Source organism: Merops nubicus, unplaced genomic scaffold (assembly GCF_000691845.1).
Source record: "Merops nubicus isolate BGI_N331 unplaced genomic scaffold, ASM69184v1 scaffold5190, whole genome shotgun sequence".
Classification (NCBI taxonomy): Eukaryota; Metazoa; Chordata; class Aves; order Coraciiformes; family Meropidae; genus Merops; species Merops nubicus.
This window is the reverse complement of record NW_008583434.1, coordinates 14,286-33,417: the sequence shown is the minus strand read 5'-3', so window position 1 is coordinate 33,417 and position 19,132 is coordinate 14,286. Positions and strand designations below refer to the sequence as shown.

Sequence of the window (19,132 nt, the reverse complement as noted above, 5' to 3'; positions counted from 1 at the left end):
CCAGAGTCTGTACATCCATAGACTGAGTGAATCCAGTTCTTTCTATTTCTCCATTTAATATGGAGTTCTTTAACCTTGTTTACCTAGCCCATGTGTAGTGGGTGCAATTGATGGAAGTGGTTCTTGTGACTAGTAATGTGGAGCAGGACAATACTGAGGAGAGCAAACCAGCACTTACTTAGCTTTGAATGTGTAGGTGATCCAGTCAGCTTAAGCATGTGAAGTACTGTGCTGGTTCAGAAGGGCATTGAATAAAACATGTATGAAAGCCACCTCTTCCAAAAAATTAGGATTTAATTAAAAATCAGCTGGCTTTCAAAGTACTGAAAGTGTTCAATGTTGTTTCAAGTGAGTAAAAATATTTTATCTACGTTATATCTCCTTAGAACATATCTTCCAATGTTTTGGAAGAGTCAGCCGTTTCTGATGATGTTGTGTCACCAGATGAAGAAGGTATCTGTTCTGGAAAGTATTTTACAGAAGCTGGTCTGGTGGGATTGCTGGAACAGGCTGCAGCATCTTTCTCCATGGTAGAAGACTTTAATTTTTTTACCTCTCTTCTTCAGCTATTTTAAACTTCTGGGCAATGTGCAGGAAAATGTTTTCTCTATGAAATGGTTTAATTCTATTTTAACTGTTTCACCTGCATGAAACGTTTGATGTTTTAGTTGTTCAAGGCAGACAGGTTTATCCTTTGGAGCAGACTATGCAAAGAATGGGGTCTGGGACCAAGAGGCTTTTGTGTGTTTCCAGCTTCTTTCACTTCAACCCTGCACATTTGGGAGTTCACAGTGTAAAGGAAGGCCATAACGTTTTTTGTCCTCTTCAAAAAGAGTGGGCTGAGAGTTTTGTGTGAGCAATGTTAATGAGCTGGTTGTAGTGTAACCATCAGAAACCAAGGAAAGCAAGTGAATTATTTCCCACAACAGAATATGAAATAGCTTTCAGTGGGTTTAAGTCCAAGCAGCAGTAACTCCAGGGCAAAGACTGAGAGGTCTCTGCCTGTGATGGGCTGGATCCCCTTTGTGAGGGACATTCAAAGGAAACTTCACAAAACCCACCTCATAGAGTGCCAAAAGTGGATGCAGAAGTCCCTTGATTGAAGGTTGAAGATGCACTAAACAGAATGAGCTGTACTGTGCACTTAAGCTTCCATCTTTAATTCCCATAAATTTGGTTAGGATCCTGTTTAGCTTGTTGTGCTATCGTGCATATATTCATCCAAAATATCCCAGTTTTGATCTGTTAATAATCTTATTTACTAGTAGCAATATATAATGCAGCAGGCTCTTGATTTCAAGGTTAAATGAGGCTTTTATTTATGTATGGATCTATTTTAAGAAATTGTGCTGATTACATCACTGTAGTATCTAAGCCGCCTTCTCATTCCGCAGTTTGAGAACTTCAATGCTGGTAGTATTATTCTTGCTGTTATTCTCTATAATAACATAATGTTATTATTACTTGTTGTCTTATTCTTGCTGTTGAATTGAATCTGATGGACCTTATTTTTGTAGGCTGGCATGTATGAAGCAGTGAATGAGGTTTACAAAGTCCTTATTCCTATTCATGAAGCTAACAGAGATGCCAAGAAGCTATCTACTATTCATGGTAAACTCCAAGAAGCTTTCAGCAAGATTGTTCACCAGGTAATGATTTGAATTTTCAGCTGCAGTGTGAATTGTGAAGCAACTTCAAATGCTCAGTGCAAATAAAAACTCCCTACTGAGGGAAAAAAAACCACAAAGCAACATTTTAATGAGATTAGATGAGAACTGTTAAATGATGATCCACAGTAAATGCAAGGATCGTTAAGAGGATTTTTCCTCTCTGGACGTTTAACATGAGGAACATGAGAGAACATTACTTGCCCAATTTCATTGTAAATTCAGAAATATCCAAGAGTTAGAAATTCCAATCATCTGTCAGTTTATCCTTTCAGATGTTATTTTAAACTGTGTTTTGCATGCTGGGAAAAATACTATATCTTGCCTTTAGCCTGGTAGGTGACATTCAGAAATGTTGAGGCTTTATTTGTCTGTTCATATGGTGGATAAATAATTGAAAGAACCTTTCTAAATTTAGATGGTGCAAAACCCACCAGGTTAGGTGCTGAGCATTTGATGAGAGACACCAGAAGTTGCCACAAAGCCCAACAGACCTTAGCTAAGCAGGAGACAAGAGCATTTGACAGCTCTCAAGAAGCACATTACCTTCCAGGGGAGGCCTGTTGGGTGCATGCCTCTCTGTCAGGGCAGGCAAGGACTCAGCAGACCCTCCTCCAGGATGTGCCAGTGCTGCTCCAAGCCCCCCACCCCAATCAGCTATCTGGTCATGGGTTGCTGGGTGCTGTTTGTCTGAGTGTAGTTACCCTTATGCCACCATCAGCTCCTCAGTAGATGTTGATTGGTGCATTGATTTCACAGGGTCCAGCTGAGGTCCTGGTGGTTTCCTCCACATTCTGGCTTTGCCAAATTCCTGTGATCAAATGAACCAATAGAGGACAATCATTGAGTGTCCTTCTGGGCCAGAGCAGGCTGTTTTAGATGCATGATGACTTATAATCATTGAAACCATTGCAGGTTTATGATACATTACATTGATGGTCATGTTTTGGCCTTTGAAACTTTTTTTTTTGTTTCTGTGACATGCGCTTTTTACTTTTTATTACACAGAGTACTGGCTGGGAGGTAGGTAACTCCATTTTAGTTAGTAAAGAACACTAATAGATTTTCCAGATGACTCACGCCAATGCTTGCCCACATGTGCTAGTTGTGGGTATTTCTGTTGCTGTCTGCTGTTAAAACAATTCATTAACCAAAGAAATACCAATAAACCCATTGTGGTTGTAGTAGGAAATTCTTCATAAGAAGCTGTAGGTAGTGCATGGATGCTGATGTGTTCCACTAATGAGGTTCTTTGGTGAATGAGCCACTGTATCATCACTAGTTTGTTTTTATAATTTGTTTATATTTCTTTTCATCAGCATTGACATAGAATATCATCCCTTCATACCATTATTTTCACCCCACCCACAGGGGTCGATTTAAGCAATAATGCTCAGAGGTGCTGAAACACAAACCTGGTTTACTGCACGTGCAGTCCATATCTCAGGGAACAGGCTAATTCCTTCTGTTCATTTAAGAACAATCCATTTGTTTTGTAGCTGTTTACCTGGCAGTAGAATAGCTCAGTTGTGTTAACTGGAGTCAGTTTTGCTGCTTTTGTTTTTGTGGAGGCAGTTTGCTCACATTTCTACAATGTACACCTTGAGAACCACACGTCTGGATTGAAAACAGACAAAGCAGTTAGCTTCATCTGCAGTTGCACACAGTATCAGGCCCTAATCCAGTCAGCACAGTGGGTACATGAGCGTCAAGAAGTCTCAGAAGACATTTTAAATGTTTTGTGAACATGATGTTACATTATTTGCTTAGATTTCAGCTGTCCAGTTTATCTCTGCTTAGCTATGAATCAGGTAACTCAGTATGGACCATCTCACTCCAGGTTTCCACCACAGGAGAGCATATAAGCCCACTCTTCCCAAACTGGGGCCAAGACCAAAGTTCTTTTGCATTGTGTGACACAAATAATTTGGGCTGATGATGTCTGAACATCAGTTTTAATTCCAGCCTAGCAAGAAACAAAATTCAATAGCTTAAAAGTAACCCTTGACACTTAAGAATTTGGTTGTTCCTGTAAGAAGTCCCCACAGCTGAGGCAGCACAGCCAGAGCACATGTTGTGGGAGTGTAAATAATACATGTTCAATAGCAGACAAATGTGAAGGCCTGTGAGCATCTATTTTGATTAGTCTGCCCCTAAATCGACCCCTGAAGAAAATCCTGTCATTGGTTATGATTCTAACATCACTCAGTCATGTTTTACTGCATGGTAAAAGACACCCATGGTTTCAGTTCTCGTCTGTCATCGTGCTCCTTCATTGCCACACCTCTTCTGATCTTTCTGCTTTGTAGCTTTCAGATTTGTTGCATGTTTTGCCCTTTTTCCTGATTTTAAATACTTTAATTGATGCTCACCCTTTTTAATTTTAAAGTTTTATTTGCTGCCAATTTGCTGCTTGTTTGTTTTTTGGAATTTCCCTAATTAAATACTTTCTGTTTTCTCCTCTATCGCCCTGGTTGCTGACCCTCCTCCCCACTCTTACTATTGTCTGTTGTGGTAAGTTCCTACTTGTGGAATTTTTTTTTTTCCCCTTTTTCTTTCCCTCCCCTTTTTGTTTGGTTTTGTTTTATACTGTGGAAGCCCCAATTTCATTTTACCAAAGAGCTATGCCAACAGCAGAACTCCTCCTCAGGTCACAAGGAAAGTAGTGTTGCCAACTACAGGCACTAAAGTATCCTGAGTCTGGCACTGATGAGCTTCTGAGATCTGCTTAAATTTACAAAGTGGTGGGTTTTTCTGCTTGTGTGTTTGCTCACTGAATAAAATGTTGATTTTTGTTTACTTTCCAGTTAGGAAAGTTGTTAAGAAAAATCTTTTCATGCTATGCCATGAGAATTTGAAAATGTTTTTTAGAGTATGGTGAGGTTGCCACTGAATAGCAGGACTCCAGGAGCTGGTCCTCTCTAAAAATCAATATTGGAAAACTTGTAATAGTTGGCAACACTGCAAAGGACCGTGGGTTAAAATTGACCAAGAAAATGACAGTGCTTGGTTTGGTAAAGGGGGCTGAATTTTGCATTTTGCACAGGGTATATGCAGGAATTGCTTTTATTCCTACACCCTCCAGGCTGGCTCTGCCTTCAGGCAGCTGCTGCTGTCTTGCTTGTGGTGAAGAAAGCAGATGATAGCTCCAGTCTTGATTTTTTTTCAAATCTTGTTGGCAAAGCTTTTTGTGTGCGTGCAAGAGATAACTCTAAAACTTTATTCCCAGCAATTTGGAAAGGTATTTACCATGCATAATAACAAATCATGAACCTTCATAATCATGGTGGCTGTGATCTGCTCTGCCAGTTCTGTGATGGCTATTCGGTGTTCACCTTCATTCTCTTCTCCTCCCAAAGACCTATTATTTTTCATAAAATAATAGGAGATAAAATGCTTTTAATAATTTCTCCCTCATATCTGCATTTTGAGCTCTTTTCAGAAACAAGACCATGGAGTATTTTTGTTTTGTCTTCAGTACTTTGATTAGATAGACTTTGGTACTGGCTAAATTTCAAAGATCCTGGTACAGAACGATCCCATATTCTTAATGCCAGGCATGACTGAGCTCCCCTGATCCCAGGGGCTGGCAGGGCAGCTAGTGAACCTTTAGGTGAGGTGTGGAATGGCCTGGAGATATTTCCCCTCCCCAAGGAGTTAATTTCAATCCCCTTGCTTCCAGATAGAGATGTCCCAACGTGAGTCATGTGGCTGAGCCAGGGCTTTGCAGGGAGAAGCTTCTGTCACATTAGGGGCTCCTCACTGCCAGCTCTTCTCCCTCGGGATCCTTATGATGACTGAGTTTCAGCAAGTGGATGTTTCAGGAAAAACCAGTGCAGCTGATCTTTAGGACCATGAAACAAGTACATAAGTTGGGAGCTGACTTCACATGGGGGCACTGAATCTCAGCAGGCTTCCCTGCTGCTACCACTCCTAGGACTTTCCAGTGCCCCAAACCTCTTATTTTATGCATTTAGTAAATGCCACCAGAATTTTTTCATTTATGCTGATGAAGAGACACAGTTTTCTTCCTCCCTCATTGTTATCCAGTGTTGATCACCCCTGCATGTGTTCAAGACCAGGTTGGATGGGGCTTTGAGCAACCTGGTCCAGAGGGAGGTGTCCCTGCCCATGGCAGGGGGGTTGGAATTAGATGATCTTTGGGGTCCCTTCCAACCCAAACTATTCTATGATTCTAATTTTACAGCAACATAAATGAACCTTGCCCATAACAAGTAGCTGTTTGGGCTGATGTCCACACAGCAGATACCTTGTAGGGACCAGGTTCTGCAAATGCTTCATACCTTAAAAGTCACTTGGTGAGCAGGTAGGAAAAAGCACATGGATTAGAAGAGCAGTGGTGTGCCCTCCATCCCTGGGACCTGCCCTGAGCCCATGGGTTGGGGGAGAATCCCACCAGCTTCCATGTGGAGTATCCCCTCTCTAAGGTTTGGGGAGCTGTTGTGTATTGTAATTCCCCTTAGGCACCTTGGGAAGTGCTTTGAGAAAGGAGCTCTGGAGTCACAGTCCTCTCTGCCTATAATATTGATTTGAAAAACATAGCACAGGGAAAACTTCTCTGCTTTGAGGGTGATGGAGCACTGGGATAGGCTGCCCAGAGAGGCTGTGGAGTCTCCCTCTCTGAAGAGATACAAACCCCCCTGGGCACCATCCTGGGCACCCTGCTGTGGGTGAGCTGCTGGAGCAGGGGGGCTGGGCAAGATGACCTCCAGAGATCCCTTCCAACCCCACCCTGCTGGGAGTCTGTGAAGCTGGAAATGCTGGGCATTGAGGTACTCTAATGTGGGTACTGTTGTCCAGAAGTGTGTCTTTGGAAAAGCAGTGACGTGCAAATGAAGGGTTCAGGAGGCTGCTCATCCCTGTGTGGGTCCAGAGGAACCATGGAGAAAGGGAATCCAGGGAAATAGCTCCCAGATGGTCCTTGCAGTAGAGCAGTAATAGCTATGGAGTTGGGGGTGGCACTCTGGGAGATGCTTCTGGGGACCACTGTGGTGTGCTGAAACCCTGTAGTTTGCAGGTGGAGCTGGACAGAAGCCCCTCTCTGGAGGAGGGGCAGGCTAGAATAGGGGTCTGAGGAGCCACCCTCACCACACTAGGCATATGAGCAACTCTTGGAGCAGCTCCTTGTTTTCTTCAACTGGAGCCCATGTCTACACTCCTGCCAGAGCAGACCCAATGAATTTGTACCTGTAGATGCCCTTTAGTAAAGCCAAAATGTGGCCTGCATGTGTTAAGCAAAGCTGTTGCTGGCCCTGTACCCATCTGAACTGGGTGAGCTTTGCCCTGCTGAAGGTGCTTGGGGCAACCATCAGCCTTCACCCCAAAAAAGGCAAAGCCACGTTCTGCTGGCCGTGCCCCGGGGGAGAGGAGTTGAGTCATGGCTGGGCAGCTCCAGCACGACACCCCAGAGTGTCCTGCAGGGCAGGAGAAGGTGGTGGCTTGCCATGACAGTGTTTTTTCCAGTCTCTGGAGTTTGCCTGAGGGTTTGTTTTTTTTTTTTAGTTTGGTTTGTTTATCCTCTTTGCTTCCATAGATCATGTTCACCATCACCACAAGAGATCAGTTTTGCCATAGCAAAATTAAAATTAAAAAACCCTAAATCTTACACAGCAGCCAGGACATCTCTAAGTGCTGTGTGAAACCAAACTCTAGCCCAGATTCAGAAACACTGAGCATTATATTGTATTATATTGTATTACATACTGCATCACACTTTCCCACGAGAGTAAAGGTGAACATTTTAGAGTTTCTTGCTGAAAGGCATTTCTGGTTTGTGCATGCAAGCGTGAGTTGTTTTTTTTTAACAAAAATCAAAGGTTTCACTTATTTTTGAAGCGTTTTTCTTCTCTCTCTCTCTCTCTCTTAATCAGATTTTCTTCGTTACTTTTCCAGCAAAAATCTTTCTTGTTTCCTCTACTTTTGTTGCATTCCTGGGCCAAATTCACCACTGGCTCAAATGGAAGCAGGTACATGGTACAGTGGATTGCATCTGCTTTCACCAGGAGTGACTTTGGCCCTCTGTACTAGATATTAGCTACTAGAAGAGAACGTAACACCTTCCAGTCAACACACTATTTAAAAAGCACTTGGCGTGTGTGTGTGAGTGAGCTGGACGTGGACTTGGGCCCAATTCTGCAGTTACTTGGAGAGTGGATCATGGGGGCCCTGCTGTGGGAAGTTTTCAGGGGTGGCTGTGTGCAGTATCCTCCCCACGTGCCCCAGGCTGCCAGCAACTGGGCTTCCCTGTGCCTCCATACCAGGCTAAGGGTGGGTCTGCACGGGGTTTGGGGAGTTACCCAAATGAAGGGACTTGCCTTTGTTCCTCAGAGACATCCAACACCCCCAGACTCCTTCTGGGGTGGGAAAAGTCATTGCAGGGTTGGGCTGATGGTCGTAACTGATCCATGCAATTTCATGTTAGTTTATAATTCCATTGCAGTGTTTGCTGCTAAATGCATTCATGCTCAGTTCCAGGTGTGTTTTTCTTTCCCTTCTTTCTCTCTTTTTTTTACCCCCTCATTTTTTAATTCCATTTTTTATTTTGGATAAATTCAGGAGCCTGCCTGCAGCCATGCTTGGGGGTGTGCATGTCTCCACACTGAACTAACCTCTCGTTTCTCCAAACCTAGGATGGAAAGAGGATGTTTGGCACCTACTTCCGCGTTGGTTTTTATGGAACTAAATTTGGAGACTTGGATGAACAAGAGTTTGTTTACAAGGAACCTGCGATAACAAAGTTAGCAGAAATTTCCCATAGGCTGGAGGTGAGATGCTTGTGGCTGACCTGGAAATTCTGTCCTTGAGTTGCAGTTTAACTCTTTGGCATCAGTTATTTAAGAGCCCAGTTACAGGAAGTGGCAGAAATGGAAGTGACTGGGCAAAACCAGAGCTGTGCTTCTTGGAGACTGGTGCAAGGCTGAGCTTAGAGAAGGAGTCACTTGGCAGGTTTGCAGAGCCCCGTGCAGTGACCCAGAGCTGGTCCTGATGTCTCCTGTGCTTTACTGGTGCCACGTGCAGGAGGCAGGAGGAATGCAGGGAGAGGAGTCCCACAGGTTTTCCCTGATCTTGCAGCAAGAGCTGCAGACCTGCTATAGTCCTTCCAGAGTTTGTGGCATATCATACTGTGTTTGCAGTTCTCTTCAGCTGCCTGGTGTAAATGGGATAACCTGGGCTTAAAAAAAGGCTTGAGATGAATTTCAGGATCTGACATTGAGGAAGTTGTGGCATATCATACTGTGTTTGCAGTTCTCTTCAGCTGCCTGGTGTAAATGGGATAACCTGGGCTTGAGATGAATTTCAGGATCTGACTTTGAGGAAGTATTAAGTTTTGCTGTCATTTTGTTGCCTTCACATCATGTTCCTCTACTCTCAGAGGCTGAACCCTCCAAGGTGGCCGAATTTCAGAGCCCCTGAGATGGGACATCACAGGTCTGAAGTTTGTTTCAGCTGTGAACAAGCAAAGGCAACACTGATAAATCTAACTGGAGCTTGGGTGCAGCTCCATGTACCCCCAGTGATCAACAGTTAGTCTAGCCTGGTTTTGTGCCAGCTAACCTGTGTCTGGACAGTGTCTTAGCTCAGTCTGGGGGACAGCATGGGTCAGAGACTGTTCCCAGTAAGCACTGGGCACAGATGAGGCCGTCCACAGTGGCAGAGGAGGAGCGTTTAGCAGCATGGCTCTGGGCTGTGCCATGGTCCTTGTTCAGAGGGCAGACCTGGCCCCGTTCTACTCTCTGGAATAGATCTGATGTCACGTTGGTGCTCCCAACAGTTCAGCTGCTGTCACGTTGCACTGAAAGCAGCAGCGTTCCCTGAGGTTAGAGCACAGAGAACTGAGTTCAGAACCAGGCCATTCACCCAGCCCATCAAAGCTGTGCTGGGGGGGGCACCCGATTCCAGGCAGGTCCTGTATTGACCCCAGCTCTCAGCTGAGCTCACAGACACGGAGCCAGCTCAAAGGGCTTGTTCAGAACCCCGCCGCATGTGCGTGCAGCTGGAAGGCTCCCGACTTCTCCTGCCTTCCAGGGTGTTCAGGCTTGTTTTTTCCTGCTGCCCCGGGAATGTGACTGATTTGATTCTCCTATGTTCAGCAGATCACATTCAGGCCCGGCACAGCTACTGTTGAAGGCATGTGGAGCTTCACCTCCCCTGAATATGCCTTTGTCTCTCCAACCCCCATCTCTCATGGCTGCATTTGATGTTTTCTTTCCATGCATTTGCTCTTGGTTGTAGGGATTTTATGGAGAACGGTTTGGTGAAGATGTGCTTGAAGTGATTAAGGACTCAAACCCTGTGGACAAATGTAAACTAGATCCTAACAAGGTAAGAACACAAGTACAGGTTTAGAAGTAGAACAGGTCCTGAATGTATGCAAACATAAAGGGACAAATCCTGCCCTGAATTTCACCATGCAGCCAGTGAAACCCATGTCTTGTGACTGCTTGGGGTGAGAGTTGGGGATAATCATCCCAGCAAGGGATGCAGAATTGGCCATTTTGTACCCTGCCCTCATAGTGATTGCTGGGAAGAGGGGAGACAAAAGGACAGCAGAGGCCCAGGCTGCATTTGCAAGCAGAGTGCAAGGAAGGAAGGGAGTTTGCCATTCACTGGCCTCTGGCTTTTTTTGCAGCTGCAGTGTTTTGTCATTCTGGTGCCCTGTCCTTTAAGAGTGGTGGGAATATCAGGAGCACGGTGAGGACCCAGGACCGTGGTGTAGGGCAGGGGCACTCTGTGCAGGGGAAGGAGGGAATCACTTCACATGGAGAGAGGAGTGGTGCAGTGAGCTGCATTTTATCCAGTTCAGACACTGCCGAGCAGCCACCAGCACCCCTACTCCCTGCAACGGGCCCGTGATTTTTCAGAGTAAAGGCAAAAACCGACCCTAGTCCTTCCAGAGGTGGCTTCAAAAGGGAAGCACGAGCTGGGTCAGCGCACTGCCACAGGCAGGAGCCAGGCTTTCCCCTCTGGGCCTGGAGCTCAGCGGGCACTCCGGGCTCCTTCCCGCAGGCCTACATCCAGATCACCTACGTGGAGCCCTACTTCGACACGTACGAGATGAAGGACAGGATCACCTACTTCGACAAGAACTACAACCTGCGGCGCTTCATGTACTGCACGCCCTTCACGCTGGACGGCCGCGCCCACGGCGAGCTGCACGAGCAGTTCAAGCGCAAGACCATCCTCACCACCTCCCACGCCTTCCCCTACATCAAAACCAGGATCAACGTCATCCACAAAGAGGAGGTGAGGCCCGGGCTGCGCGGGGCTGCCTCTGCTTGGAGGGAGGAACGATAGAAAACCCCAGTGGAGGTGGATGTCGCTGAAAGGCGCGCTGAGGGCACTGTGGCGTGGGTTAATGCCGTGGCTGTGTCCCTTTGGGCTGTCACGTTAACAGGGATGCAGCCTCGTGGCCATCACTGCTTAACCTCTCTGTTAAAGGTGCAGAAATTCAGCAGAGCGAGAGCAGACAGCAGGGTCGTGAGCTTCAGGGACTGTGCATGAGACACCTTCAGCTTGATGTGAATGCCTCGTTTCTATTGAGCTTCTCCCCATTCCTATTCAACCTAAACTAAAACCAGAGGCCCCTAGTGATGCAGTGTGTCCCACCACCCCTTTCACCAGTGTGTCCAGCAGCTGGTATATATGCAGGAGCCCTTGGTGAGCTTCCATTCTGCTTGAAGAGCATGTCCCTTGCTGTGTTGCAGCTCTCTTGCATGGCCTCAACAGCCCTAGGCCAGTGGAGTCCTCAGGCTTTGTAGAGAGATTTATCCCATCACTGTGTTAATTTTTCAGGAGTAGGTAGGAGCTGATGTGATCACTGAGACACAATGAAAAACACTTAAGTACTGACATAGGGCTGTAAACTTTGGCAGTTGGTGGCAGTGACTGCAAAGAACATGAGTCTGCCCAATCAGAAATGACCTCAGAAGTCTCTTGGGTATGCAGATCATAGAATCATAGAATGGTTTGGGTTGGAAGGGACCAGAGATCATGTAGTTCCAACCTCTGCTGCCATGGGCAGGGACACCTCCCACAAGACCAGGTTGGTAAAAGCCCCATCCAACCTGGCCTTGGAAACATCCACGGATGGAGCATCATGGAGCATCCACAGCTTCCCTGGGCAGCCTGGGCCAGTGTCTCATCACCCTCACAGTGAAGAACTTCTTCCTCATTTCTAATCTAAATCTCCTCTTTTCCAGTTTGAAGCCATTACCTCATGTCCTCTCACTACAAGCCCTTGTACAAACTTCCTCACTAGCTTTCTTCTAGGCCCCCTTCAGATACTGGAAGGCCACAATAAGGTCTCTCTGGAGCCTTTTTGTCTCCAGGCTGAACAACCCCAACTCTCTCAGCCTGGCCTCCCAGCAGAGGGGTTTCAGCCCTGACATCATTTCTGTGGACTTCTCTGGCTCTGCTCCAACAGCTCCATGCCCTTGTGTTGGGTGCTCCAGAGCTGGCTGCAGATGGTACTTTTTTCCATGTTCCTAACCCAGGACTGAGGCGGTGTGTTTCTGAAGTGGTTTCTGCCCAGGCTGTCAGTCTGTCATGGTTTAGGGTCAGGACTGCTCCCAGACCTGTAACAGACACTCTCTGTTAACACACACACACACACACACACACACACACCCATCCCAAAAGGGCAAGAGAGGGGGAATAAGGGAGAGAGACTTCTTAGAAAAGTAAAAAAAAAAACAGCTATAATGAAAATAACAATAAAAAAAATGGAGCATATACAAACCCAGTATGGAACCCAGCTGCCCCCTCATGGCAATATGTCACCATCACCCCTGATGCTGGGGAGCAGCCCCCAGGGAAAAGTCCCAGGCTGGACTTGGTGGCAGATGGCAGCTGGGTCCAGGAGCTGGATTCTGGAACTCTGTTCAGGAATATATGGCTTGGGATCAAAGGCAGAATGGATGAAGTCCTCCTTGGATGCTGGCTATTGAAGAAGAAGAAAAAGCCTTGTGATCCTTCAGCTTTATGCTGAATATGACAGATATGGTTTGGAATACCCCACTGGTCAATTTAGGGTTGCCTGTCCTCTCCTCTCCTCCCTGCAGCTGTGGCCTTTACTTCCTGCCCCCCTCCGTGTGGTACACAGGATCGAGCAGTGGCCTTGGGCTGCACACACCACTCTGTGGTGGCAACTCTAAACATGGAACATTATCACTGCTAGAAGCAGAGGCTGTCTGTGAAAACGTGCTGCCAGCTTCAGTGCAGTTAGTTAGAAGAGCTTTAGCTGAAAAGTAAAATCACTGAACAGAATTATTTCTGTTCTCCTCAAACCAGGACATAGTCCTGTTGGTGTCCCACCCCAAAGTGACCTTGCTGTTTCTGAAAGCCTGTGTCTGCTTGTCAGCCTCAGCCATAACAAGCACCCTCTCTCCTGACTATTTGCTTAGATCATTTTGACGCCCATTGAAGTTGCCATAGAGGACATGCAGAAGAAAACACAGGAATTAGCTTTTGCAACCCACCAAGACCCCGCAGACCCAAAGATGCTGCAGATGGTGCTGCAGGGATCAGTAGGTACCACAGTAAATCAGGTGAGGATCACTGTCCCACTTGGAGACACTGGAGTAGCACCTGTCACTCAGTGCAGTGGATGCTCAGTGCTGGGCCTTAGTTCTAACTCATCATGGGGTTTTTTTCCCCCATTCAGTCTATGGGATGTGTTTATGGTAAAGTCACTGTAGGGTCTAGACCAGCTGCTCTCAGTGACCTTGCCATTTGAGTAAGAGTCCTGAAAATGTGGTTAGGTCTGGAGAGTGGCTGAGAAGAGACAGCTCTACCTCAGTAACCTGCTCCTTCCTGGCATTCACATTTTCTGCCTGCTTCTTTTAGCTGAAAAGTAAAAAAAGAAAAAAAAAGAAAAGAAAAGAAAAAGTTTTATTACTTTCCCTCTGGTTAGCCAGGCTCTGGTGGGTGGAAGTAGGATTGTGTGTCCTGTTGTGGTTTTTGAACAAAATGGAAAGCAAAACCTAGTGAATGGAGAAAAACTGAGGAAAAAATTGAGAGCATATTAGTGAACCTCTACTAATGAACAAGCTGGAAAAAAATAATCAGCTGGAATTCCAAGTTCTGGGTTGCGTTTGCAGCACTGGCAAACACTTCCCTGCTTCCATCTGCATTGTTTAAACTTTGTCTTAGTTATGAGCTGAGCAAGCTTTGTCAAGAGTCCTTATAAGAGAAAACAAATGCAGAATCTGCATTTTCTCACGCTGTTTTCCAAAAGCAGAGCTTTATTTAAACAAAACAAAACAAAAAAAAGCCTAAAAGAGACTCAGTTGTCATGATCTCAGTTGTCATGATGTTTGGTGAAGTATGCCAGATTCACCAGCTGCTATTTTTCAAGATGCATTCTGTAAGGGAATGTTGCATTTTACAAATGTCTCTGTGCAATACATTTCTCCAGTGATTGGATATGACAGATGGCTCTGAGAAACTTACTTTTTCCTCTTCTGCTCCTAAAGGGACCATTAGAAGTTGCACAAGTTTTCTTGTCTGAAATACCCAACGATCCAAAGCTCTTCAGGCATCATAACAAACTACGGCTGTGTTTCAAAGACTTCACAAAAAGGTATGGAGTGTTGTCTGCAGACTGCCTGCCCAGCGTGGCTGCTGCTGCCACATCAGACAGGAACATGTCCAGTAACACAGGGGCATCTGGAGAGAGGGGGGTTCATGTTGTACCTCCACCTGCCCCGTGTCCATGTACAGCTCTGCTCCTCAGCTGCCCAGCTGGTTCCCTGCTTCCCTGGTGCTGCTGGTCCGTGACTTAAGGGGCTGAACTCATTTGGCTTTCTTGTTCATCAGGAATGAATTAGTGATCACAGTTCAGCTGTGAAGAAGTAAGTGTTCCTGTTTCAGAAAAGACAGCTAGCCACGCTGGCATAAATGAACTCAGAGCTTGGCAGGGTCAGGAAAAGCTGCTGAACTTGCCAGGAGATTTAATTTCCCTCTGAAGCATGATGGCAGAATGCTCTCAAGATACGTGCTGGCTGCTCTGCTTCCCTCAGTCCAGCATCTTTTGGAAGTCTCAAGTAATTAAAAAAAAAAAAAAACAACCACATAACTGAAATAGAAGTCTTCCAGGCAAATAGATGCAGTGGCAAGGTAGTTTTCCCACATGTAATAAATGGCACTGATGACACAGTTCCTTTCATACCCTTTGTTTAAATTGCATCTTTGCAAGTAGAAGAGTTCCTGCCGAACATCTCAATCTGCTACTTATTAACCTTTCCTGAAGAGAACAGTAGATCTAGCTAGCTTTAAATCCTCTTGGACTGGAAGTGGCTATGTGGAGATCAGCTTTTCATTTCTCTTCAGGGAGCATAAACGTAACAGGAGAGTAAATTAAAATAAAAAAGGAGTTGTCACTCTGAAAGTGAAATGGAAATTGGAAATATGACATCCTCCCCTTTCCCCTTGGACACCAAGTGGTTTAACTGAGTCTTTATTACCCAAAAGACAAGACAGAGAAGGATATTGCACGTCATCCCAGAGGAACAGAGTGATTATTATTTTTTTTTTGTACTATTAGATTAACAAGCCTGTAGGAGGCAGGCCCTTTTCTCTGTGCCCAAGTTTCACAGGCCTTTGTTTCCTAGATGTGAAGATGCTCTGCGGAAGAACAAGAGCCTGATCGGGCCCGACCAGAAGGAGTATCAGCGGGAGCTGGAGAGGAACTACCACCGGCTGAAGGAGGCCCTCCAGCCTCTCATCAACAGGAAGATCCCCCAGCTGTATAAGGCAGTGCTGCCCGTCACGTGCCACAGGTGGATATTTGATCTTACTCTCTCAGCAGAGATAAGGAGGGTGTAACAGTGGGGACTGGGGTGTCTGCTCTTCCTGGGGAGCCTGTGACATCGGTTTGTCTTCAACTATGGCTCTTTTGGCCGAGTCCATCCCTTTCCCATTCTGTCCTGACTTCAGAGCACATCCCCTTCCCAGCAGTTATGGTAGGTGGTGTTTGCAATGGTTGTTTTTGTTCCTGATCTTTTTGGTTTTCATCCTGCATCCCATTCTTTTTAGAGTCAAAACCAGCCTCGGTTTGGCAGGACTTTGACACTTGTTTTTTCTCAGTGAGACTAGGATGAGGAGCACTGGAGGCAGGCAGGGTGGAAGAACACTTGGTGTCTTCCATGCTGGAAGATCAGTAAGCTGGAGTCTGGGCTTTTTACTTGTCTGCAACGAGACTGAACATGAAAAGCCCACTGGAAATGTATGAAGCATGTCAGAGGCCATAGCACTGTAGTCCCCTGCCACCAGCCATGGCTGAGCAGGGAGACTCTGGGGACATGATAAGTCTCTGGCTCCCAGAATAGGGCCAGAAGTGTTTCCAGCAGATATCCTCCACATAATCTTTGGCTTGACAACCCTGTCAGCAAGGTGGACTAATGCAGTCAAGCAAGACTGCCCCAGCATCGTGGTCTCACACCACTGTGTGGGGTGGGGGGGTTCTGGAAGGTTCTTTGTTAGCACTGAGAGGGATGGTGACAGGCCCTGTAGGAGGTTTGTGTGAGTGCAGACTTCAGCTCTGTCCATGCCATTGGTTTAGGAGAATCATAGAATGGTTTGGGTTGGAATGGATCCTAAAGATCACCTCCCACTAGACCAGGTTATTCAAAGCCCCATCCAGCCTGGCCTTGGACACCTCCAGGGATGGAGCATCCACAGCTTCCCTGGGCAAGCTGTTGCAGCATCCCACTACCCTCATAGCAAAGAACTTTTTCATCATTTCTCATGTAAATCTCCCCTCTTCCTGTTTAAAGCTGCTACCCCTCATCCTATCACTGCAAGCCCTTGCAAAAAGTCCTTCCCCAGCTTTCCTGTAGGCCTCTTTCAGACACTGGAAGGCTGCAGTACAGACCTGGTTTTGAACCTCTCCTCATGTAAGCGCTGTTCAGAGGTAAAGAGCATAAAAAATGTTGTGAAAAGAGCAACTTGGCAAAATTACATTATAAGAAATTATAAAGAAGGAAAAGAGTGTTCCCAGCTCATGCAGCAGTGCTCAGCTATGTTTCTGTAGCTGAGTTTGATGTTTTCCTGTCTGCTGAGCCCTGCAGAAAGGTGACCTCCCCACATCACCCAGGTTCACGACGTTCTAAGCTCTCCCCAGATTCTGTATTACCTACTAGCTGGAATCAGTTCTCACTGGCCAGGGATGGTGGAGGTACCAGTGCTTCCCTCCCCACCTTCACCAGCGCTTTTCTTGTGATGATTATTGTCTAATCTTGTGAAATTCAGCCTGTGCAGGGAGTCTAATACAGGTATTCCAGGCCCATTCCACTTAGAGATTTTGTTTGAAAGATTTAAATAAGATTTCAGCAGTGCACATGGTTTGTGCTGCTTCTCTGCATACACAGGATTTAAACTTTGTCAGTTTCATGTCAATAAACCTTGGGCAGTTGAGTGATCCCAGATGCAGACCCAGAACCAAGTCACTTGACAGGCAATGAGTTCATGTCAGTGGACTTAGTTTTTGTAGTAGCCAACTGTAGAGAATCCTGGAAATCAAGTACAGAGTCATTCATCTGAGGCTTCTTATTTCATCATGGAAAATATGAGCTCATCATTGTATTTTCTCTCCCTCAGAGACTCCTTCAGCAGGATGAGCCTTCGCAAAATGGATATCTAAACAAGTTAAAAACCAAAATAAAAAAAGCACTTAAAATTAAGGTTTTGCAAAGAAAGAGCCTTGTCAGCGCTGGGAATCAAAGAAGTTTTATTGTGAAATAAAACTTGGACTTCATCCTGGACATCCCATACACCTCTTCCTCCATCAAAGTGTTCAGTGGCCAAAAATCATTCTGAATTGTCAAATGTAGACTTCTCAATGTTTGAAAAAAAAAAATCATGACAGTGGTATCCAGAGTATTGGTGATAAGCTGTAAACTTACCTGTTTTTTAAGGCATTTTTATGACTCAAAGGTACACTAAACGCATTTACCTTTATTTATAGCATTACCTAATGTTAAATTTATTTACATTTAGTTCATATATTTAATTTATATTAGGACCATACGCAAATGCATTTTTGAAGTTTTTAATGTAGTGATGATGGTTATTTTGATGGTACTATTAAATATGTGAATGTTTACACTTTAATTCCCTGTGCATTGGACTTCAGAGCATGCCATCCTTGGGGAAAAAGGTTCAGAGAAAGGTAAGTCTTACAGTAACACTTCTTAACCAAGTGGTGATTTTTTTATTATCCCTGTCCTTTTGCCTTTGTAACTCTGAGTACAAATCGCTGCAAAGAAAAAGAATTCCATCTGTAGCCATCAGGAAGCTGTCAATAGAGGCACATCTTGTTTCTACTTCACCTCTTTCTGTACAAGTGGAGTGGAGTTTTAGCCCAAATTCTGAGTGTCCGTGGGCATTTCCCCCAGCTAGGAACTCCAAACAGCACAGTAACCTCATAACATCAAATAGGCCATTCACTTTGCAGTGTACGTGCAACTAGACTGCTTTTTGTGTCCCTTTTTCAATTTAAAAACTAACTTCACAGAGAAAAACAACATGAAATGATATCAGAGTTTAAAAGCTCACATAGAAAGCAGGCTTTGTGGGTTTTGTTATGTAAAGAAAAATGTCTGGTTTACAGCAGTTATTTTGGTGGCTGACACAGCACTTCAAGGACACATCAGATTTGGAGCTGTGTATGCAACTCCTAATATATTTATATTTTTCCTCTCTGTATTGAACAAGGGGCATTGGAAGAGGTGGTATGTGATTAAACACAAGTTTATTCTCTCTGTAGAAATATCTAAATATGCATACGTACATATCTATAAAAATTAGTAAGCATACTTTATAAGAAAAAGTTTTATACATGAGCTTTCAAGGTGGCAAACAATTATACATCATCATTTCTAATATGTATTTGACTTTTAAAACCTATTTTTTTACCTTCAGTTCTATGTGTATGCACACACTGCTCTGTTTGAAGGTGCTGGGGGTGTTTCTTTGGCTACACCCCATCCATTTTAGCACCTGTAGCTGCAGCAGGCACCCACCCTTCTGCACCAGCAGGGAGGGTTTGGGGTGGGGAGAGTCTTTTTTTTTTTGGTATTTGGAAGTTATTAGTGTCTGCCTGTCAGTGTGATGGGAGGAGGATGATCGTGCTCTTGCTGGTGAGCAGGGCTAAGTTGGTTTGTGTTGTTTTGATTTCAAAGCCCCGGGGTGTTGACAATGCTTTGGAAGCTGCAGGGGAGGCAGGGGCTCTGATGGAGGGGGTGGCTTTGCTGGAGACTGATATGGAGAGGCACACAGAATACTCAGAGTGACAAAGGGGAAACAAGTCCCACTACCCATGAGGGAATGAAGCTGTAATTTCCAGTGGTCCTTGTATGCTGTTTGAATCTTGTACAAATGTACTTTGATTTTGCTGTGTGGCCCCATGGCAGCACAAGGACACACAGAGCTCGTGTACGGCTGGG

General features: G+C 45.2%; 1 protein-coding gene across 1 annotated transcript in view; it reads left to right on the top strand.

Annotated features, from left to right (window-relative positions):
- The window catches only part of DOCK7 (dedicator of cytokinesis 7), a gene marked incomplete at its 5' end in the record, with an annotated part of 97,752 nt that extends 79,954 nt beyond the window's left edge, over positions 1-17,798 (top strand). Inside the window, 10 exons of the mRNA XM_008940614.1 lie at positions 387-530; positions 1,518-1,649; positions 2,676-2,690; positions 8,327-8,452; positions 9,921-10,010; positions 10,695-10,931; positions 13,091-13,234; positions 14,162-14,268; positions 15,299-15,466; positions 17,286-17,798. Coding sequence (XP_008938862.1) covers positions 387-530; positions 1,518-1,649; positions 2,676-2,690; positions 8,327-8,452; positions 9,921-10,010; positions 10,695-10,931; positions 13,091-13,234; positions 14,162-14,268; positions 15,299-15,466; positions 17,286-17,328 — 1,206 coding nt within the window. The remainder of the gene's footprint in view (positions 1-386; positions 531-1,517; positions 1,650-2,675; positions 2,691-8,326; positions 8,453-9,920; positions 10,011-10,694; positions 10,932-13,090; positions 13,235-14,161; positions 14,269-15,298; positions 15,467-17,285) is intronic.
- Between the last annotated feature and the right edge of the window lie 1,334 nt (positions 17,799-19,132).